Consider the following 24,965-nt stretch of genomic DNA (forward strand, 5'->3'; position numbering starts at 1 on the left):
GTCCGAGTTATGTCACGATATGGACAGAATAGTAAATCTTCGTCCACATCAACCGAGACATTGGATGATAACAACATACTGAATCGCTCAGCATGTAGAATCTGTCCATTCTGGCTCCATTTCATTGTCCTGATCAGGGCTGATAACGGCAATTGAATGGTGCTGATGTATATGAATCCGTTGGCTGATTTAGGAACTTATGATCCAGAAAAGGTTGGGACCCAGTGCACTGGGGTGTTTCTTCTTTTATGCACACTGGGGTTAATAAATGGGGATGAAATGTTGCCTTCAGAGGTGGTGGGGGGTGATAAAAATGAAAGAATAAGCGTTCCAGGGGGAATTGGTTTAATCTTTTAATGTGCGAGAGACAAAGGGAATGGGAGACAAAAGCCTTATCGGACACAGCAGCAGTTGTGCTTTAGGGGGCTGGCCTCTGGAAATGGCCTGCCGAACTTTTATTGAGGCCAAGGGTATATATGATTTGGACTTAGAGCACAGGCCGTGTGTGCCTACGTTGCACGCACGCACGCACGACACAAGCACGCACGCACGCACGCACGCACGCACGCACGCACGCACGCACGCACGCACGCAGAGGCTGGAGAAAGATATAATAAGATAATAAGCCTTCATTTGATGCCCAGAGGCAAGTCCAGGTGTCCTAGTAAGCAACAGCAGTGAGAATGAGGCACAGTGAGGGGAACAGGTAACGGCAAGAAGAATCAGGAACCGAACCAAGAATGCGTCGCAATAAAAAAAAATACAGACACAGACAGAATGAAATAACTGCGCCGCTGGCTCTAGATCACAGGGAATCAACTGCTTTTGAAGCTGCACCAAATTAGGCAGCGTTCCACAAACTTAGATATTGTCACTGTCGGGCGGAAAAACCTTGTATGTGCAAAACAGTTACTTTTTAGGAAAAAAGAAATAAAGAACCTGGGTTCCAATGGATCCACTGTAGTTATTAATTAGTCACAAGCTCTTGTTAACCCATTTAGGCCTAGAATTATTGAATGCTTTAACCAGTGAAAAATAGCAGATATACAAGCTCACAGCACGGCACCGAGTGCCGTGCTGCGAGCTTGTAGATCTGCTATTTTTGAAAAAGTCGTGAAAATGTGTGCAAATCTTTGAATATATGTATTTTCAAAGCGAACGTTTGTAACTCAAATTTTGCTTCTGGGTGGTCCCTGGAACTAAATATTTTGAGATGGTGGTCCGTGGCCAAGTAATTATCATTTTGGGGGTCCTTCAAATGAAAAAGTTTGAGCACCACTGACATAGTAGTCTCTCAAGAACAGACTAACTGAGCTCCAGTTAATACCTTTCATTGGTTCAATATTTATGAAACCCACAGACACACTCTGCAAGCTCACAACGCGTCACAGTGTGGCGTGTTGTGACTGTGACCGTGTAGATCAGCTATTTTTCCCAACTTCTGTGCACCACTCTTGTACGTTAAACTAAAGTAGTACATGAATTTATGAAAATCGTTCAACAAAGTTTAAATTTGGAGATGCAAGGTTCATGCCCGACAGCAACAATGTGGCAACTGTGCAAAAGAAGTGCTTTGAAACAACGGCTTGGCATCGAAACACAGGAATCAATGGCGACCAGTTCTACCTCCTGAGCCAAAACATTCTTTTCAGACAGTATAAGAGAGTCTGCCTGTTGTATTGGCTTGACGTCCTGAAAGACTGGTGCAGCCGTGTTCGTTCTCTTTCTCTTGGTCCATTGGTCATTATTTGCCTTTGTCTCCATGTCTGTGTGTGTTTAGTCCTTGCCACACACTTGGTCCATCTTTTTTGCGTAATGTCATTTCTTTCATTATGTTTTTTTTACCACTTAAACCTTTTAAGTTCTGTTCGGGTCATTTTGACCCGTTTTACATTTTCAGTAAAAACGCCTAGCTCTTTCAGTGTATGATATAGCAAAGCATAAATACAAACATTTACCATATATATCATGTGAATTGTTTGGAATTGAGACATAGTCAATCTATGATGATGATTTTTTAAGTTAAAAATTTATATTAGTGTTGTTTTTTAAACCAAATATCCTCCGGACAAAATGACCCGCAAACAGAAACAAGGTGAAGTGAATCTGAACAGAACTTAAGTTCAATGTTATACTTTGTCATAGGGCGGTGTTGGGCATAGCACCTAGATCTCATTTTAAGTGGTTCATCTTTTCGTCTCGTACATTTTCTATCCTCTTTCCTGCGTTTAGCAGCATTTTAACACTTGTTGTAAGTAATACCCAAATGTCAGGTATTTCAGTATTACAGCGTTTCAACACACATCTGACGCGTGGGCGATATGGGCTCCGACATCACCTTCTAAATTCCACTAAGAACGGCCCTGAGGGGCCTTCAAAGGAAGGCTAACCGCTAATCTATAACAATCTTGTGAGTGATGCTGACGGGCTCCGTGGGTTCAGGGGCGTTATTCAGGGTCTGATGGACAGGGGGCACGGATCCATCATATCGTATGCCGTTAGACTGTGCTTCTCAAGGGGGTATTCAAAGATAGACGATCATTGTCGGGTGGAAACTTTGTATGTCCAAAACCGTTTGTTTTGTATTTATCATTTTAAAAATGATTTAAGCTAGTGAAAGCAGCCGATCTACAAGCACTCAACGCCTTGCACCGCGAGGCATTGTGTGCTTGTAGATCTGCTGTTTTCACTACTTTTGTGCGACGGCCTTGTATGATGAAGCAGGGCTTTGCTTTGCGAAACAAACTTGAAACTTGGTGATACGAGGTTTCTGCTCGACAGTGACGATAAACAACACCTCGCCAATTCTTTTGAAAATATCTTCTATTGTGGGAGTCTCTGGCACAACGTCTTGTCAGAAGGGGGTCCGCGGCCAATTACATATCAATTAGGGGGTCCGTGTGACATGGAAAATGTTTGAGAACCACTGGCGTTAAATACCGAAACACCACTTGGCCTGCTGCCTGTCTTGGACGTAGGAATGCCACCGGAGCCGCGCGCCGATTGTCCGAATCGTATATCCACCGCCGGGATTCACCGATCACATTCCGTCTTTGTCAGTTCTCCGATGACGTCGTCCCTCCCCTCCGCTCTTCCCACCTGCTCCGTAATGGCAGCGATAAAAGCAAGGTAATTGCCTCTCTCCGTGCTGTCGGTCGAAGATTTACTACCCCACCTCCCACCCCCCCCGCTGTACCCCCCAGCTTTGCAATGATACACAGAGTAACATCCCGCTCATAAGCCCCCGCCCCCCAAAGTCACCCCGCCGCGATGGCATCTAATCCCATAATGATCAGCGTAATGGTGGGATACATCGGACTATAATTTCCATGACAAACCACCCCGGTGAAAGCCTTGAACCAGAGGAGTCAGGGGAGGGAGAAGGCTTGCCTCTCGCACACACACACACACACACACACACACACACACGCACACGCACACACCCATCTTTGTATTACTAGGCTATATACAATGTATTTGTCAGGACACAACATTTTAGTATGGTGATTTTATGAATCCCCCCCCCCCCCCCCCCCCCCCGGCACTGTACTGTATACTGTAACCATGAAGCCAGGAATACTGTTGCCAATCAACACGCTCATCACTCTGTGATCTTGGAGATCTATTGTTTTCGGAGTGCGACAGAACGTATACAGTAAATCAGCCATAAATCCAAACTCTAAATGACTAATCCTACAACCCCTAACATCAACCTGAAGCTTTCCCTAATTGTCAGCTTGGAGGACCAATGTCTATTTCTCCAATTACTACTATTATACTTGTTGTGGTGACATTTGACCCTCACAAGTATAGTAATTCAAGTACGCACGCACGCACGCACACACACACACACGCACGCACGCACGCACGCACGCACGCACGCACGCACGCACGCACGCACGCACGCACGCACGCACGCACGCACGCACGCACACAAACAAGCGTAATACTGTTGTAGATCCCTCCACCGGGGAGCACAGGATCAAACAAGGACACAATGCCGCCTCCCGTGTCCTCATTAAATCTGCATGTCCCAAAACGCTCTCTCTCTCTCCCCGTCTCTCCCTCTCCTCGCGAGGTCGGTGCCACGTCGCGTGTCAAATCACTTCAACTGGCGAGGAGTCGCTGCTTTGCACGCGCACACACAACAATCATGCACGCACGTGCAAATAAACTACACATACTCTTTCGCACATCCTAAGTGACACCACACAACAACAAAAAAAAACGTTCTCGTCGACACGCTAACTGTTAGTGATGTGAAGAATGGATTGGGAGTGGAAGATGGAAGAGGTTGCCAGTGGCGTCAGTTCAGCTAAAGCTAAGGTATAGCAACATGACTGGTGTCTTGCACGCGCGCGAAGACACCAGTCATGTTGCCATACCTTAGCAACAGGCATGATGAATTTACATTTTAATTACATTTTATTTTCTAGCTGCCATACCTTGCTATACCCAATTGACGCCTCTGGAAGATGCTGTGATGAAAGAATAATGCTCGATACCCCCCGCCACCCCCCCCGCCCGCCCGCCGTCCTGACCCACTTCCCCCAGGCGGCCCCCCAGCCTGAGCGCACCGCACCGCTAACGTTACCATTCCCGCGAAAAAAGCTTTTGATTTACAGTTGTGGGAAGAGAAAGGCAAGAGAGACTGATGTCTGCCTCTTTTTTTTCCGACGGTAGCCGATCTACAAGCTCACGACATGTCGCCCCGGTGGCACGTCGCGAGCTTGTAGATCGCCTATCTACGACGCGCGACACTGCCGCGCGACGAACAATAAACGAAGCGTGAGGTATAGACGTCTGTCTCTGGTGCTCATGTTTCATATCTTCCTCAGCCAGGAAGCTTCTGCTTTTTTATTAAGCACGGGGAGCCCTTTTTTTTTATTCATGGCGTCTTTTCATTTATTTATTTTTTATTCCCGCTCGCTCTGTGTGTCATCTCTCTTATCTTTCCCCCAAACCCCCGACTCCCATCCCTCCCTCGCTCTCCTTCTGTCTTCCGTGTCTTTTTCAACTGAGTTTTAGCTACAGCAGAGAGGGGTTTCGCTCACTCAAATGGCCGTCTCTGAAGGGGGCACACATGTGGGAACGCCTATTAATCCGTCCACGACAAAAAACGCGGTCCTAATCTAATCCTAATCTCTGCGTTTGGCGGCATTCGTCTATGGACTCTTTTCAGAGAGTCTGGGTTGCGTTCGGGAACCGGTACAAAGCACAGGAAATGACAAACGAAGGACAGGAAACTGGTCGACCCTCCCTAAACCCCTCCCCTGTCTAACACGAACCCTACACAGTCAAATCTGGGGCATTACGTTAAAGGTGGAGTAAGTGATATACTTTGGTAAAAAGTTAAAGCTCTACTTTCTAGTAATCATTGCTATAGAGAAGTGGTTCTATAACCTTATACGTTTCAAGGTCTCCCCTTAACTCTGACAGTGTACAAATGGAACCAAACTGTCAGAGTTACAGACTTGTATGGGTCAATTTAGACCCCAATAAAGGACCCTACAGACAGAGTCCCTGGGATCCACCTAGAGTTAAGGATGGCCCATAATTCTGAGATTGTACAAATGGAACCAAATGGACGTGTACAGTTTATTGGTCTCCCCATCTCTCCAGCTATTTATGAAACTGAATATACGTTTCCAGGCTGGGGTACCAATTTGATCCAATCAGCAGAGAGACGCAGAGAGTTCTCTCTCTGGATTGGATGAAATTGGTATCCCGACCTGACAATGTAGTTTCTGTTTACCAAAGAGCTGGAGAGAACTAACACCCTATAGCAATGATTGCTATCGGAAAATGTAACTAGTTAGCACTTATTAAAAAAGAAAAAGAAATATCTATTACGTACACCCCCTTTAACTCTCAAAGTGTTAAAATGTACCTGTGAGGAGACCTTTTAACACTTTTTACACAAACGCCCAGATTTTACTGTACACTACTGTATAACCGCCTGTTTGACTGGAACATCCTGTACCTCCCTTAGTCCCTTTCCTACCTCCTACCTCCTACCTCCTAGCTCCCCAAGTCTCCTCTTCCTCTCTCTCTACCCCTCTGGTTCCCACTGTCTGGTTCGGGGACCAACAGGGGTCCAAATGTACCACCACTGCAACTATAGAGCATCACAGCGGAAGTGGTTTACTGGTGCCACTAAACATCTCCCATTCATTTTCCCCATAGACTTCTACAAAGATATTTATAACAATTATGTTAAGCCTCGAACCAAGCCATCCAGGATCTAAAACCTTTAATGCGTATATAAAAACATATTTTAATATTTAATTATTTGATATTCTACATTTAATAGATACCCTTTCAAAATATTCTTTTCACATAAACAAAGGTTTCATGGTCATGATGCGCTGACATCCTGGATGGCTTGGTTCTAGGCTTAACATAATTGTTATAAATATTTTGGGGAAAGTCTATGAGGAAATGAACAGGAGATTGTTTAGTGGCACCCCTAAACCACCCCCACTGCGATGCTCTATGTGAGTGTACAAAGGAAACCAAATGCACCCTCTCCGAGTTACAGACCTGTAAAAGGTCTATTTGCGCCCCCTGGTGGTCCCGGCGAAGCCAACGTTGAGAACCAGCATTCCACCCAGTTTAACAGGATTGTGTCATTAACCGTTGTTCTGTCTTGGGGTTGGCTCTGCCGGGGTCCAGATCTTCACGTGCCCAGCCCGTGCGTGGACATGGTGTGCGAGCACGGCGCCGTGTGCGTGGTGAAGAACGGCGAGCCGGTGTGCGAGTGTCCCGAGGCGTGCCCGCAGACGCCGGACCCCGTGTGCGGCAACGACGGCCACAGCTACGGGAGCCCCTGCGAGATGAGGGCCATGGGCTGTGCCCTGCAGAGGACCATCCACATCCAGCACAAGGGACCGTGCGGTAAGCTGTGAACTGACTGAATGTTCTATGCCATGGATTTATTTTATACTTTTAGCTATTGAGAAATAGCAGATATACAAGCTCTGAGCTTGTAGATCTTCTATTTTCGAAAAATCGTGAAAATGTGTGCAAACATTTTTTGTAACTAAAATATTTGCTTCTGGGAGGGATTTAGATGACACTTATAGAATCGGGTCAAGATATTCAAAGACTCTTTCGAAAGATTTTTCGAAAATAGCAGATCTACAAGCTCGCAGCGAGGCACTCGGTGCTGCGCTGTGAGCTTTTATATCTGCTATTTCTTTTCAAACTAGAAAAATATTGTTCCTTCGAAACAATTGTGGGCTCGCTTCAAGCCGGAAAACAATGGCTATAAAAGCACAAAATGTCAAGATCGCAGGCAGTGCTCTCTTTGACGTTACTGACGTCAAAGATTGGTCCATTTTGTTCCAAAAATGTGTTGTGCAAAAGTTGACCCGCTGGTGGCGCTATAACAGGCCAATGTGAGAAGGTTGGTATCTGTTCCTTGACCTATTGGGAATGTGCTTGCAAGATTTCACGCACATCCCAGGATGTGTTCATGATTTGAGGTGTTTTTGGCTTTGGACACTTTATCGCTGCTTGCAGCTATATTTATTATTATTATTTTATAATTTTTTTGTGTGCACTTCATAGGCATGTTAGATAAAGGTCCTTAGATTGCGTGTAGAATGTTTCATGCAAATTGCCAAAAAAATCCTAGAATAAAAACGGGTTTAAGCGTTTTACAAACTGCTCAAAATTATATAGCGCCCCCCTTTGGCCATTTGGGGTAAGATTGGTTTCAGTGATATTTGAACTAACCCTCTACACTATTTTGTCATGAAAATGTGACTTTGCTTGTATGTTTTAGAGGCAGAAGAATAATTTGCATAAAAATGCAATATTGTTTGAATTATTTAAAAAAGCATGTTTCAATGTTAAAGAAATCCGATCTGACAGATCTTTAGATATCGGTCCAAAGTTCATGTAAAAAAATGTTTTGTGCACGTGACGCGAAAATTCCAGAATAAAAGCGGGTTTACGCGTTTTACAAACTGCTCAAAGTGGCGGAAAATCGAAGGGCGGAGCTTACTTAACAACGACACAGATGTCTTCCGCTTGAGTCAAAGCACGCGTGTAACAAGTTGCATGTCTTCAAACGAAACGAGTCATGACTTATGCCCGTTTGAAGTTTGAATTTTCAAACGCTTCGTATAGCGCCCCCCTTTGGCCGATTGGAATAAAATTGGTTTCAGTGATACTTTGACTAACCCTCCACATCTTTGCCAAATGCCATGAACGTGTAACTTTGCATGTATGATTTAGAGGCCGAAGAATAATTTGCATAAAACCGCAATATTGATTGAATCATTAAAAAATTATATTTCACTTTAAAAAAAATCTGGTTGATCAATCTGACCGTATTGGTCCAAAGTTCATGTGAAAAAAGTTTTGTGCACTTGACGCGAAAATCCCAGGAGGAGATAGATTTTTACTGTTTTTCATATAATTCCGAATTGTGGGAGACCTAAAGGTCAGAGGTCAAAAGTTAGAGGGTAAAAGTTGTTCGGCATGAGGAGACGCATAAGTGTATACAGGTTTCATGGCTGTATGTATAACACAGCATGAGCTATACCTGTTCAAAGATCGCACTTTCGAAGGCTTCCTACAGCGCCACCATTTGGCCGATTGCTGTATAAAGTAATAGCACACGTCGCCACTGTAAGCTGAACACATTGATGTTTTTATTTTCATTTTCTCACTAAGTATGTAGGAGTAGAAAGGAACCGAAAATCCCGTCTACTTACTAGATAAATAAATAAATAAATAATGACAATATCTAAAGTGTGCTCGCCAGGTACTGGCGAGCCCACAATAAGTAAGTCGTAGGTACAGCAGTACATCGAATGAACAACGCCAAACGGATGAGTCACAAAAAATGCCAACGGCTATACGCTGATGATGCTTCATTATTAATAACCTAATGTCATATATAATAATAGACAGTATCAATCACAGCGACTGGACGCAGTATTGGTACTTTTAATTAAGTGACGGAACTTCTATTCTGCCTCACACACACACACACGCACGCACACAGGCACACACACACACGCGCGCGCGCACCGCACACGGATGTGTTGAGACAGCGCCAGCAGGCCTAGGAAGCTTCACAACACTCTCCTCATTAGCGGTATCGTTCACTTGGACGGCGTACAGCGCGGAGCCGCCTCGTGTTTTTTGAAGCCCCCGTTTCCCCCCAGCCTGCCGGCTGCTGCTGCAACCCGCACAGGAGGGAGACCACCAGCCTTTTGGATACTAACTCAGCTCATGTGGTGGTGGGGGGCTACAAGTGACTGAGCCAGCAAACCCCCCCCCCCCCCCCCCCCCTCGAGAAGAGGCCAGGCGCTAGGCGCGTCTCTTTCTCTCTCTCTCTCTGACGGCAATTACACCTGGAGGATGGCATTAGCGCGACGCGCGGCCCCGCTATCACATTCAATTAGCGGCGGGCAAATAACGGCCGCTGATTTAGCTCTAATTGAGGGACAGGCGAGGCCAGCCTGCGGAACCTTCCGCGTTATTAACCTGTTTAACCCATTTAGGCCTAGGATTATTGAATGCTTTAACTAATGAAAAATAGCAGATATACAAGCTCACAGCGCGGCACCGAGTGCCGCGCTGCGAGCTTGTAGATCTGCTATTTTTTTTAAATCATGAAAATGTGTGCACATTTTTCAATATATATTTTTCAAAACAGACTTTTGTAACTCAAATCTCTGCTTCTGGGGGGTCCCTGGAACAACATATTTTGTGATGGGGGTCTGCGGCCGAATACATGTAATTTTGGGTGTCCTTGACATGAAAAAGTTTGAGAACAGCTGATTTAGAGGAAGGATTTAGAAGTCGGGTCAAAGATCGGGTCAAAGATATTCAAAGACTTGCACACATTTTCACGATTTAAAAAAAATAGCAGATCTACAAGCTCGCAGCGCGGCACTCGGTGCCGCACTGTGAGCTTGTATATCTGCTATTTTTCAATAGTTAAAGCATAAAAATAATGGTTAAAGTGGTTCAAATCTAACGCGACTCGGGCGCGTTCCCGGTATTTGAGAGTTAATGCTCCTTCCGAGAGACTCTCTTTCCTCTCCTCGTTTCTTTTCACCTGTCCATCCCTCCATGCGTCCACGCGTTGGGCTGTCGCCCAGAGGCCTGTTTTTTTCTCTTTTTCTTTTTTTAATGGAACGGACCAGCTGTTCCCCGGGGCTATAAATCACAGAGGCGGCGATGGTGAATGTCGTCCTTTATCGGGGCTCTATGTCCTGATAGCGGGCCTCCGCTTCTTTATCGGCGCTGTGCCCCTCACACCTGGCTCTCCATGCCGCCTCGACCAGCGGTAGTGCCACACCAGACAACCTGCTGGGCAGGGACGTGCAGAGAATGTTAGAGAGGCAGGGGCAAACATTTCTAAAGGGGCCTTTTGGTGGAAATATCGAAAATAGCAGACCTCCAATCTCACAACGCGTCGCGCTGCGACGCGTTGTGAGCTTGGAGGTCGGCTATTTTCGGTGCGTGAAACCACACTGAACTAAAAGCATAATCAAGTGAATACTGGAAATGTGGCGTACAGCATGAAGAGAGGGCAATTCTTTCAACATAAGATGCTGCATTCAAGTTTAAGAGGGTTTAGACAAGGCAATTTTCTTGAATGCTGCCTTCTGATATGGCATGGAAAGAGGGCGTTTGCATTTCTTTCACCATAAAAACAACTGGATTCATGGTCTGGAGAGGGCACTTTTTACAGACAGATAAAAGGGCAGGGGCTCAAGCCCCCTTTGATGTCTATAGTATGTGTGCACGTGCCTGCAGCTGGGTAGAGATGAGAGTAAGGCTGGCTGTTAAACACGCCACGCACGTGAGGATATTGCAAGTGTCCTCTGCAAATAATTGGCAAAACAAAACAAATATTTTAATGATAGAATAACATTAATATTAAAATAATTAATGTAATCTAATGTTTCTTTAAAACCATTTTTCATTGTGACACTGGTGATTAAGAACTTAAAGTATTCTACGATAACGAGCAGGAACATTTGACCCTTTGTCCGCCTTCTGACTGGTCTCTGACTGACCAACCAGCAGGCTCTTTCTGCCCTGGTTCCACCCTGGTTCCACCTTATGGTTGTTTATGTTGAATTTGCTAAAACTTGACTTGACAAAGGGTCAAATTGATCATTAAAACAAACATGTGCTCCGAAAATGACCACTTAACAAACTTAACAGATGGGTGGGCTGCGAATGTTTTCGAGATTTTAAAGTAGGCCCTGATCCAGAAAAATGTTGGGAAGTGCTGGCCTCGAAATATGGTGGGATAAGGGATTATGAATTTACAAAATGTGAAAACATATTCACCAAAAATATAGTTTTTGCAGGATTACACACACACACACACACACACACACACACACACACACACACACACACACACACACACACACACACACACACACACACACACACACACACACACACACACACTCTTATAGATGGCTCGGCCCCTAGGAGCCATGCTGTAAAAAGTGGCCTTGAAAGTGTACAGTATAAGGGACTGATTGATTCAATGCAGAGAATAGCAAAACACAGGGGGAAGTAAAGAGTGTTTAGCTAGTAGGCCATGTGTTGCTATCCTCACAGGGATACCTTCTGAACTGTGGGTGGCGTGGGGGGGGGGGGGGGGAGAATTAAGTGTGCTTTGAGAAGGATGGAGTACTACGCTTTGTGTGGTGAAGGTTTGTGAACATACCCCGGCTAAACTACTCCCCAGCCAATGTGTGTGTGCACTGCACAGCCTGCCCGGCACGCCATTAACCCATTGAGACCCGGGGGACGCTTCTACAAATGCCTTCTAAATCACTCAAACTTTCAAGATCTTGGCAAAAAAATGTATGCGCTGTAAGCTTGTACTATCTGCTACTTTTCAATAGTCAATGGAAAAATCTAAAATGACACCTATGCTTTCCCGTTTACCGCCCACCTCTCTCTCTCTCTCTCTCTCTCTCTCTCTCTCTCTCTCTCTCTCTCTCTCTCTCTCTCTCTCTCTCTCTCTCTCTCCTCTCTCTCTCTCTCTCTCTCTCTCTCAGTGGTGAAGTGCTCTGATTTATTTTTTACTTGAGTAAAAGTAGCAATGCCATAGGTTTGTGTTCTACATTTTACTTGAGTAAAAGTACAAAAAGTATTGGCATCAAGTTTGTTTTTTCCAAGCTACTGTATGAGCTTGTAGAACATCTATTTTTGAATAAGGTAGCTGTACAAAATAGGGCTGCCACAGATTAATGTATGTTTTTGTAATAATGATCTGAATCTGCTAAATAACTAGTAACTATAGCTGTCACAATAAAGAAAATAGCAATATGTACCTCCTGCTCTGTGATGTAGTAGTAGAAATATAATGGAACTATTACTCAAGTAAAGTAAACGTACCTCAACATTGTATTAGGTAGTACAGTACCTAAGTAATGTACACAGTTGTCTGACTCTTCCTCCACTGCTCTCTCTTTCTCTATTTCTCTTTCTCTCTCCCTCTCTCTCTCTCTGTCTCTCTCTGCTCCTCCTCATCTTATTTACCTCCATCTCACGCCTTCCTCTCATTTATTACTTCTCCCTCTGCTCCCCCCTCTCCGTCTCCCCCCCTCCATCGCTCTCAACTCCGCTCGGCTGACCTATATTTCTGACTCTGCCGTGGATATTGTTTTACCAGCACCTGTGGGACAGAAAAGGGGGAATTTCTTTATTTTATTTCATCTGTGTGCCGTCGGCGAGTTTGACGAATGTGATATGGTTTTATTCTAAACTGTAGCTGCCTTGCTGACTGTGGCAGCCGCGACTGAAGAGAAAAACTCAAATACCCACAATGCAACGGGAGAAACGGGAGATGGCTCAATCAGGAAATCCGGTTTTCTGATACATGCCAGTGTTATGATATTCACAAAAGTGATTTTTTTCTTAAATCTAACTCCAGATCACGTTAGTCCCCCCAGGAATCCGCGATTCCGCGATCACGGAATTTATCACGGAACTCGTGACCACCCGTGGATTTCTCGGCCATTCGCAGACTTTTCTGACGGCCGCGGAATAACAGTCGCGAGTGGCAGCAGAGCGGCTGGAGTAGTTATTACTACTATTATAAAACAATTTGTACATGGTCTGGCCAGTGGCCACCTCATACAGAGCCTGGGGGAATAGCTTAGCTTCCCTCCTGCTAGCACTGATGCTGGATGGTCCGGTCCCACATTCGTTCCTGACAGAAACTGTGTCCTGAACTATAGTTCCTCTCTATGCCTCTATGGTCCTGGCAATAACAATGCTAATGCAGAAGAGAATAAATAAATATTACACCCATACTAGGTAGTAGGTAGGCTATCCTCTAAAATGTGGTTACTATGGGCATGGTTTGGATGACAATATAGTCTTTGCAACAGAAAGTAATTATTAAAAACAATAGCAATTTAAAAATAATAGATTTAATATTAGATTTTTATTCTCAAAAATGATTATTCGATTATTCTAACCACTAATTACAATTAATTGTAGCTATTTCATGAAGGGTTTTACTTGATTGTTAGAACTATATAATGATAATTGATAACTGGTCATTTTAGGTTGTTTTTTAATGTCCACGGAATCAAGAAATGTTCTCCGCAGAATTCCGCAGAATCAGGATTGTTCTCCGCGGAATCAAGACTTTTTCTCCGCGGATTCCTGGGGGGACTATCACATTCATGTTTAAAACAAGCCCTTCTATACTGACCATTACAAAAGCACTGATGGCCGCGATAGTAATTTTTCTGTTCTGGGTGAAAGAAAATACAATTGCAACGAAAAAGCGTAAATACTCAGATTAGATTTACTCTGATTACTTTTACTCAGAGCCTCGGGAAAAAGGAAAAAACATTAAAAACCCTGGTACTCTGAGATTAAATCATTGTTTAATCAACCACATCCACTGTGTTAACAAAAAAAACACAAAAAACGTGGACGTAAATGGCTGACAGCAACGATATGAATGGCCTTTCATGTAGCAGAAAGTAGGGCTGTCACGATTATGACATTTTACATGACGATTATTTGTCATTTAATAATTGCGATTAACGATTTAATTGTGTTTTTGTCGTTGACAATTACATTTCTGTTTGGCTTTTAGGCTTTGAAGTTGCACATGGTAGATATGACACATGACCTAAATATACAAAGAAATTACTGACATATTTGACAACTTTAAACTTAAAAAAGAACATTGATAGTGGAAATAGCCGATCTACAAGCTCACAACGCGTCGCGATGCGACGCGTTGTGAGCTTGTAGATCTGCTATTTCCACTATTTCTGACCTTTTTTTTTATATATGAACATTTTTAAACATGGAAACCATTATGATGATTATGAAAAATAATCACGATTATTTCAAAAAATCACGATTAGACGATTATGTAATAATTGTGACAGCCCTAGCAGAAAGTGTTCTCCTACTTATGGAGGGGTGGGGGGGAGGATCGGGGGGTCCACTTAAACCCAGCTCTCCTCTCTCGCGGACCTCCTATACAAGGTCAGCCGCCACTCAAGCACGGGGATGGAAAAAATATCGGAATCATAGCAAATGTCAATCCTGCCGCTATCGGGTCGCACCTGAGCCATAAAGATAACCGCCATTTCCCCACCCTCGGGGAAGCGGAATGAAATTATTACTTGGCCCACAGGGGTAGCCACGGTACACAGCCCCCCCACGTGCGCACGTGTACACGCTCGCACATTATCGTCGCTGCCGGGCTGAAACCTTGTATCTTCTTCTGTGTGTATCTCCATATTTCATTTTCGGATGTTTTTTTTTTTGAATACTTCTTTGTATGACTATGTCTTGCAAAAGTATAGCGGAAATAGCAATGCTACAAGCTCACAATGTGTGACAGTGCGACATGTTGTGAGCTTGTAGATCTGCTATTTTTGCAATTGTGGGGAACTATTTTTGAACTCCCATCATGACATGCCCACAATAGGGAGGGACACCAGCTTGGAGGTGGTTAAGTCATGTCTCAATGAAAAGTAGTGTCATTGAAACTATCGGTGCACAGGTTCTCTTCTCTACTTCCTGAAAAGCCCATTCCCATTCGGACAGGGACGTGCAGAGAATATTAGAGAGGCAGAGGCTAACATTTCTTTTGGTGGAGATTTCGAAAATAGCAGACCTCCAAGCTCACAACGCGTCGCGCTGCGGCGCGTTGTGAGCTTGGAGGTCTGCTATTTTCGGTGTGTGATACAACACCGAACTAAGCATAATCAAGTCAATACTTGAGATGTGGTGTAACAGCATGAATGTCTACACAGAGAGGGCAAGTCTTTCAACATAAAATGCTGCATTCAAGTTCAGGAAATGTTGGACAAGGCAAATTCTATTGAATGCTGCCTTCATGTATGGCATGGAAAGAGGGCATTTGCCTTTCTTTCACCATAGTAAAAACTGCATTCATGGTCTGGAGCGGGCACTTCTTACAGATGGGTAAAAGGGCAGGGGCTCAAGCCCCCTTTGACGTCTACGTGTGCACGTGCTTGGATTCGGACATACAAGGTTTTTACGCCCGGCAGACACGATATCCGCGCCCACCGTTCATCCATCTCGCCCCGAAACCCGCCTTTTCCTCATCTTGTCCGCTCCCCACTCCAGCTCTGCTCCATAAAGGTGTACAGTATATCAGCCTGTGATAATTGGCTGTGATAATAGCTCTCTCAAGTCAGTGAGTTGTTATGGTGGGCTGAATAAAAAGGCCCAGGCAGCTAGCTGCTGCTGCTGCTGCGCAAACAGCCCAGAAATAAGCCACATTATCATCACCATCATTCCTCGTCTCGGGGCCCCGCGCCCGCCCGCCCAGGCCCAGGCGCTGGTGCCTCAGCGTTTTATGGCAGGCCGGGTTTGCGCTGACGTCGCAGACGCTACCCCCCGCTCCTGCGGGAGCCAGGAGTCATCCATACCGCTGGATTACAGACAGCCAGGGCCCCCTCCGCTCCGCTGCTCCTCCGCTCCGCCGCCCGCCCGCCCGGCTGCCTCTCTGCCTCCGCTTTCTAAAATAACCCATTTAGAACGGGGTACACATATTGTGTATCATTATTTTATGCTTTAACTATTGAAAAATCAAACCTCGGTTCGAAGTGGAGCGGTGAATCTGTGTGTGTGTGTGTGTGTGTGTGTGTGTGTGTTTGTGCCTGCACAACAGCGCCCCTCCTTTAACTTGTGTGGCCACTCAAGGTATTGCCAGGCTACAGACATACCCAGCCAGCCAGCCAGCCAGCCAGCCAGCCACATAGCCAGCCAGCCACAGACATACCTGTCTATTGGGAGCGCTTTCACCGCTCCAAAAATAGCAGATATACAAGCTCACAGCACGGCACCGAGTGCCGCGCTGCGAGCTTGTAGATCTGCTATTCTTGAAATTCGTGAAAATTAGAATTTTTACCCGATTCTATAAGTGTCTTTTTAATCCTTCTAAGATCTTTTGAAAAAAAATATTTTTCTATGTCAGCAATCCGGCCTGCCATCGTCAAAGAAAAGGTCCTTTTCACTGAACTGGAGCTCAGTTAGTCTGTTCTTGAGAGACGACTATGTCAGCGGTTCTCAAATTTTTTCACGTGAAGGACCCCCAAAATGATATTTATTTGGCTACGGACCCCCATCTCCAAATACCTAGTTCCAGGGACCCCCCCAGAAGCAAAATTTGAGTTACAAGCGTTCACTTTGAAAATACATATATTCAAAGACTTGCACACATTTTCACGACTTTTTCCAAAAATAGCAGATCTACAAGCTTGCAGCGCGGCACCGAGTGCCGCGCTGCAAGCTTGTAGATCTGCTATTTTTCAACAGTTAAAGCAGTCAATAATTCTGGGCCTAAATGGGATAAAGACTATTCATTATCGCGGAGAGAGGCCGAGGCTCCGGGAACGTGCCTAGCTGCCTGCGGTATACCTGCGCGACGAGCCAGGCCAAAAATCGAGTTGGCCCCTCTCAACGTGCGGGGGGAAACGTTTCTCTCGCTCCATTTCCCCCCGCTGGAATAAGTTCCTCGTGCACACGGATTTCCATTTAGGGTGGGGAGTGGGGAGGGGGAGGTGGGGCTGCTAAACATAATGTGAAGACACACGGCCAGAGGTCCTTGAGGGGGTTCCAGAGGGTCCTTAGCAAAATATACCAAGAGCATCAAAATCAGTTGCCAGTGAGACTATGCTTTTGCATAGTGTCCGTGTGTGTTTGAGCAGCTAATCTCCGGCACTGTTGTAAACCACTTTAAACCTGTATGCAGTACAGTACATTGACTATTTGCTAATAGCTAATCTACAAGCTCACAACGCACTCTGCCACTGTCCTACAGTGGGGAAATCTCGCTCTTTCGAATGACCGTCATTTTGACAAAGGAGCGTCGGGAGGGTTAGCGACTCACCCCACGGAGGTTAAGTTTAGGGTAAGGGATAGAGTTGGGTGTCGAAAAGATGACACATACTGGTAGTAACAGCGAAACGCTCCCTCCTACAGTAACCATGGGTTTATTTAACCTCTTTCTCTTCTGCTACATGCCTGCAATATGCTCTATGCATGGCAGCCATATTGGCATGAAATTGGTCTGTATGTTACTTCTTCACAGCTGTTACCGATGATGCTAATTATAAGGCTCTGGTCAACCCTTCGGCGACCTATTCAACACCAGGGTCTAGAGTACGGAGACCACCTCCAAGTTAACCACTGCAGAATGTGCAGATGTACTACTTAGATTTAACATACTCTTCCATACAGATTGGTTAAAATAACATTTTATGATTTGAATGAAATAAGTTCTTTCTTGACACACATGAAGAGCATGTCGATTTATCAGCAGTTAGGAAAGACCAAAAATAATCATCTCAAACTGGGGCGCACGCGAAAACTCTTGGCTTCTGTGAGAAAGCGTTGAGTCATGTATTCGCCCGCCGAGCGGATTTACAGATGCGTGAAAGCTGTGCTCCGTGGCAGCGTGCCGGCGTAGCAGCTCTGAAGGTATTTTTAACACACTTCACTTGATGCCGTTGCTAATTGCTGGCAGGCAAAAGACCCTGTGACTCATGTAGCCAATTACAGTTTAACTCTCAGAGTTAGACATGACTCAGGGAATCGAGGAACAAGTTGATACAATAACACAGGGGTCTTCAACAGAGGGTCCGGGACCCCTTGGGGAGTCCTCAGAGTTAGTACAGGAGGTCCACCAAATCTTTGTGGTGTAGAGCAGTGGTTCTCAAAGTGGATTCCAGGGGGACTGTGGGTTCCTTTAGGGGGGTCTAAAAGGACCCATACAAGTCTGTAACTCTGACAGTGTACAAATGGAACCAAATGGACCCGTTAGGGTCCAATTGGTTCCATTTGGTTCCATTTGTACACCGTGAGTTAAGGGGAAACCTTGAAATGTAAAAGTTTGAGAAACACTGGTGTAGAGGGAAAAAGAGCAGACCAAGTACAGAGTCAACGGTCAAGTTGAGGGTTTAACTGGTTAACTACCTGAAAATAGTCATTAGCATGAACTATATGAAAACAAGTTTAATCTGCAACACAATTTGACTGTATTTTACTGCAATACTGTTTGTAGTGGGGGTCCCTGCTTCATCTCTCTCTCTTAGCAAAGGGGTCCTTGACCTGAAAAACTTTGCAGACCCCTGCAATAACACATTATATTAATAATACAAATGCAGGTCCATTTGGTTACCTTTGTTCACTTACTTGTAAATACGGATACTTGTAAAAATAAGGAACAGATGGATACCTCAACACGTGAGGATTTTACCGTGTGCCTCTTCATTATCAAAACAGGGACATTGCAGCAGCACTTGACAGAGCGCCGTGGCGCACGATTCCCTTTGGCGGGGCGGGGCTTAAAAGGGGCGCACGACACGTGGCGTTTAAGTTACGAGGGTTGAACCCCTGGAGGGGGAACTTGAACATAACTCTGTGTGGTGTTCCCCGTTAATGGCGGTGGGTTATAGCGCTGCTAAGACATTCATTTCCAGCGCCGCGTCCAACCCCTGGAAGGAGCCATATAATGGTCAGAGGGGAGGGAGGGAGGCGGGCTCACTGGTATTATCACTTTCCATTAATTTCACGACCGTATAAGGCCATGTTATGAATGGGCGTCCCTACGGTTATATGGGACCGCATTTAACGTAATGTAACGTGACACCCGGTGTCGTAATGTGGATATAAGCATTTAAAGAGAGCTTGGGGTGTGTGTGTGTGTGTGTGTGTGTGTGTGTGTGTGTGTGTGTGTGTGTGTGTGTGTGTGTGTGTGTGTGTGTGTGTGTGTGTGTGTGTGTGTGCGTGTGCGTGTGCGTGTGTGGTCATCTTACACACTGCACCAAGGGGCGGCCTTTAGGTCATCAGGGGATGGCAAAATAGTTGATATACAAGCTCTCAATGCCTCGCTTGACGATGAGTTGAGAGCTTGTAGAGCCACTCTTTTTGCTATTTTAGAAATGTGGCTTAACTCATTTACTACCTTTTTCTTGTGTGCTCGCAGCGTGTCCATCCATGCACGGTGGTGCACCGATCATGCACGGTCTGTATGCATGTTGCCATACAGATATGTTCACAAAAACATCCATGTCGCTGCGACCGACCGTTACCATTCTATGAAATGCAGAAGTAGAGTGGCTGGATGGGCGAATGGGAAATGGGCGTTTTACTGCTAAATTTAACACGAGACCCAATGCAGATCCGTTTTTTTTTGGGTCAAAACAAGAATCGCTACTTTGTGCAGATAAACGGCAGTGTAATGTTGGATTAAATGCAATAAAAAATAATACTGCCAAAACTCGTACAGAAGGCTCTGAAATAGCTCGTCGTATCTCATCATTGGTAGTAAATTAGTTAAGTAAGTGGCAACTTATATTTCACCAACCCCGATTTTTCTCTCTGAAATTACACCTCTGACACTGCAACATGTGCTTTCCTTTGTCCAGATGAGGCCTGCGCCAACTGCTCCTTCGGGGCGATCTGCGACGCGCAGACGGGCCAGTGCGTGTGTCCGTCGGAGTGCGTGGACTCCCGCCAGCCCGTGTGCGGCAGCGACGGCAACACATACGACAGCGAGTGCACGTTGCACGTGCGCGCCTGCAAGGAGCAGGTGGACCTGCGCGTGGTCAACCAGGGAGAATGCAGTGAGTACATCGCCCTGCTTCCTTCACTTAACCCATTTAGGCCTACAATTATTGACTGCTTTAACCAGTGAAAAATAGCAGATCTACAAGCTCACAGCGTGGCACTTCGGTGCCGCGCTGCGAGCTTGTAGATCTGCTATTTTTGAAAAATCGTGAAAATGTGTGCACATTTTTCAATATATATTTTTCAAAACAGACTTTTGTAACTCAAATCTCTGCTTCTGGGGGGTCCCTGGAACAACATATTTTGAGATGGGGGTCTGCGGCCGAATACATGTAATTTTGGGTGTCCTTGACATGAAAAAGTTTGAGAACAGCTGATTTAGAGGAAGGATTTAGAAGTCGGGTCAAAGATCGGGGTCAAAGATATTCAAAGACTTGCACGCATTTTCACGATTTTTCAAAAATAGCAGATCTACAAGCTCGCAGCGCGGCACTCGGTGCCGCGCTGTGAGCTTGTATATCTGCTATTTTTCAATAGTTAAAGCATAAAAATAATGGTTAAAGTGGTTCAAATCTAACGCGACTCGGGCGCGTTCCAGGTATTTGAGAGTTAAACCCACATCCAATCACAGCAGATAACAGATGACGTTACAATGCCTTGTCTGTCCGATGTCTGTCTGATATACACGCATGCTGACATCACTGATACTAAACGGTGCCCATATTTGGAGATGACTGACATCACTGATACTTCTGGGTTCTCCGACATTACTTCTGAGACTCCTCCATTCAATGCCTCATATACTGTGCACATCCCATAACCCAAACTGCACATAATTCGGAGCACATACTGTACATGTATGTTCGAACAGGCAAAGACTAGTAAAACAAAGCCAAAATAGTTTTCTAGATATTTCACCACATATTATTATATTTCTAATATTTTCAAAAGGAAAATCTAATCTTTTCAAATGTTGTCGAATGTTGTTCTTTTGTTATTTCTCCCCCAAATTTGTATTCGCTGCATTTTGACCATTTTTATGAAAGAAATTATAAATTTTACCTACACTACTACTTGCTTATTTTAGAATTGTGTTCCTTGTGTAATAAACCCAACCACCCTGTGTCTCTGTCCCCGCGTGCCAACAGGAACGTGTGGCAGCGTGGTGTGCTCCTGGGGCGCCCGCTGCGTCAACAAGAAGTGCGAGTGCCCGCCGTGCCAGGGCCAGGCCATCTCGACCGTGTGCGGCAGCGACGGCGTCAGCTACGACAACGAGTGCGAGCTCCGCGCCGCCTCCTGCGTCATGAAGAAGAATATCGAGGCGGTCAAGCCCGGCAGCTGTGATGAAGGTAAAGGAGACGGACCTTTCGAAAACGGTCGTAATTACTTTAACCAATCAGCCATTGAAGTAGTGTGATTATCTCCACCGGCTGACCTTGCGGAAACGCTTCTCCAGCCGCCTGTGAGGTTTGGTAACGTGTCCCCCCTTGGGTGATCAACCCTTTCTGTAGAGTTTCAGGTTAAAACAGGAAGGTTCAACTCAATGTCATCGTCATTATCGTCATCGTCGGACACAGACTCCGGTCCGGGGACACCAGCGGTCCAAATGGACCCTTACCGGTCTGTGACCCGTGAGAGTGTACAAATCAGAGTTCAGCCATTTAGACTGGGAACCCCTATACGTAACTATACCTTTTTATGTATAGTATATGTGACAACATAAAGGTTTTGTTTTTACATACGTATATACTGTAGGTCAGGATTTAGAAGGTGTTTTTTAGAATCGGCCTCAGGTCTAAATGGGTTAAATAAGCACTGCGGGTTTTACAGTGTAGATTGGGGTTCCACTATAATTTAGTTCAGCGAATTCCCAACATAAAAAGTTGAAATATGGCGATACAAGGTTTCTGCCCGACAGCCACGACTTCCAAGTGCAAAAGGCAGTTTAATTTCCCCCCGCGTTATTGTTCTTTAATCCCGTGTTTGGAACAAACGAGACCCAAATGTGCCCCGCCGGTCCTACGCTGATCAGCGGCGACAGGCTGAAGTGGAGCGTTCCACAACGCTGTCCCGCCGGGAACAACTTGTCACCCTTCTGTTGTCACGCCAACCGCCACTGATCACACACACACACACACGCACGCACGCACGCACGCACGCACGCACGCACGCACGCACGCACGCACGCACGCACGCACGCACGCACGCACGCACGCACGCACGCACGCACACACACACACACACACACACACACACACACACACTCACGTCAGTGACTGCCGTCATACCTTTACAAGGCCTGAAGGCGAACAGATTACACATGCCAGGGCCATTTTCAAGCCAGAGTTATACTTTGTTGCACCCCGGCATTATTGCACACGGAAGATAGCCGATCTACAAATGCGCGGTGTCACTTGTTTAAAGGGGGGGGGGGGGGGTGAGAAGGAGAATAGATCAAGGTAGACGAAGGAGAAAGACTGAAGGACAGGGGAGAAAGAGGGATGCACGTGAGCCAGGCCTGAGTCATTTAGCTGTTTGTTTTGTGTCCTTATTGCAGTCTGGCTGCGCGGCGAGTTGTTTCCGCATCGCCTCAACGGTCCATTTAACACCGTTTCATTGACTGAGACGACTGACCTTTTTTGTATCTGGAGCATGAAGAAATGTGCCACTGTATGCTCACAGCCCAGACTGTGGACGCACGCACGCACGCACGGAAGCAAACATGCATGCACGCACGCACACATGTTTGTATCACTATACTTCTGAGGACATCAACGTTCTAGAACGGTGGTTTTATGAATGTCATTTTTACAATTTTCAACTACAGTATAACCAGACAAATTCTTGTATACTTGATATTTGGCCCTCACAACACACGCATACGCACGCACGCACGCACGCACGCACGCACGCACGCACGCACGCACGCACGCACGCACACACACACACACACACACACACACACACACACACTTCGTATCATCTTGTGGCAGCGGGCGAAGATGCTTTCTTCTTCCTTCCCAAGGGCATTTTTATGCTTCTGATGCCTGTTTCTTTTTTTTGCATTTTCTTTTCTCTCTATCTCTCGCTCCATCGCTCCCTCCATCTCTCCATCTCTCTCTGTGAACATGCCCTTTCTCCTCCGTCCCCTGTTCATTTTGAATCACAGAAAGCCATCAGGCTTACACAATAGAATATTTTTTTTCTTTTCTGTCCCCATGGCTTGTCTCTCGTATTCGTTGTTCATCAAAATTGTGCCCTCTGACAAAGGCGCACCATCACTTTTGCGGAGCGGGGGGGAGATGAGATCGTCTGCGATCAATGAATCTCACCCCGGGGGCTGTCCCCTCCCCTGTGGGTTTGTCCCCGAATGTGACCCAGACCCTCCGCAGGGGGGCTCTGCGGTGGTGGTTTTTGTGAACAGATGAGAAACTGGACCTGCTGGGTTTGCGCCCATGAAAATCCATGCCGTCGACTGCAGCTGACATTTCTGTAGCCTTTTATTTTTTGGTGCAGATAAGAAAGACTTTCCCTATCTCTCTCCGCCTCCGCCTTAATGGATGCACACGACAGGATAGTGTTTCGATGGCGATTTGGCAAAAGCAGCAGTTTATATTGGATGATACTGCAATCCGTCATGAGAAATAAGCCCCCGCGATTCCGTTTGCCAGCTCTATCACGGACAGCAGCGAAAGTCTATATCAGCGCGGCCTACAGTACCCCCGCGCCATACCTCACATCTAAGATAAGGCCAACGCGGGGACGAGTGATTTATTCGTTTATGTAGACCTGACTTAAAAACCACACTCATTAGTCATGCGGCGGGGAGGGCGGATGAGGGGGCAGGGCGAAAAAATGGAAGTTGTTTTCGCGCCCGCCTTTTATTTAGCGGTAATGAAAAATGACACTGTTCCCACCGCCGGCCGTACGGGGAAATTTATCACCTGTTTAATTTCACACTCGGGTAGGCCTGGCCTCAGCACCCTTTTTTTGCGACACTGACAAAGTGGCGTCTGCGAGCAGTGCATCACCTAGGGGGGCCCAGGCCCTTTTTTAATTGAATACACATTTAATAAACAGGATTACGAGTGCAGCTGCAGCACAACAGTGACGCGCAGATCGCACTCCCCCGGCCACCACCCCTCACCCGCACATATCGCAGGGGAGGATCACACTTAGAGAGCAGGGTTCCCCAATAGGAGGCCCGCGGGCCATTTGTGGCCCGTGGCGGGCTACTGTCTGGCCCCCACCAACCCCAGTAATAATAGTGGTATAAGAGCAGCAACAACACTAGTACTGTATATCGTTGTTATCGGGTGGAAACCTTGTATGTCCAAAACCTTTCGTTTTGTATTTATCATCTAAAAAAATGACTAAACTAGTGAAAACAGCCGATCTACAAGCACACAACGCCTCGCATTGCGAGGCGTTGTGTGATTGTAGATCTGCTGTTTTGACTAGTTTTGTGCGACGATCTTGTATGATGAAGCAGGGCTTTGCTTTACCAAAATCTGTCCAGAACTGTCGCTGGAGTAGTGGAAACGCCACCGTCGCCCCCTACAATGTTGTGACCATCGGCTTGGTACCCTAGACATAATTCGGACCTTGGGGAAAACTATTTGGGGAACCCTGCACTAGAGGGTGCTGGGAAGTACATCCATGAATGGCAAAGTACTCAATGAAATGAGTCGTGTTTTTTTTAACTGCTGCCTTTCATTGCCACCATCTCTCCTTTCCAGCCACGGCCATAGGCGATCTACAAGCTCACAACGCATCACATCGAGGCGCACTGTGAGCTTGTAGATCAGCTATTTTCGGTGCGCAACACCGGTGTGAGACTAAGTGAAAAATCCATACTCGCCCTCCCTCCCTCCCTCCCTTCCTTC

The 24,965-nt window shown here is 45.9% G+C and overlaps 1 protein-coding gene across 2 annotated transcripts in view; it reads left to right on the forward strand.

The window, feature by feature from the left end:
- agrn (agrin) overlaps nucleotides 1–24,965 on the forward strand; it is a 295,737-nt gene that overhangs the window by 138,427 nt on the left and 132,345 nt on the right. For both annotated transcript variants that reach the window (XM_080733225.1, XM_080733226.1), the window contains exons 7-9: nucleotides 6,676–6,897; nucleotides 19,938–20,135; nucleotides 21,228–21,428. In XM_080733225.1, coding sequence (XP_080589351.1) covers nucleotides 6,676–6,897; nucleotides 19,938–20,135; nucleotides 21,228–21,428 — 621 coding nt within the window. The remainder of the gene's footprint in view (nucleotides 1–6,675; nucleotides 6,898–19,937; nucleotides 20,136–21,227; nucleotides 21,429–24,965) is intronic.

Source organism: Nannobrachium achirus (assembly GCF_963921795.1).
Source record: "Nannobrachium achirus genome assembly, chromosome: 9".
NCBI classification, from domain to species: domain Eukaryota; kingdom Metazoa; phylum Chordata; class Actinopteri; order Myctophiformes; family Myctophidae; genus Nannobrachium; species Nannobrachium achirus.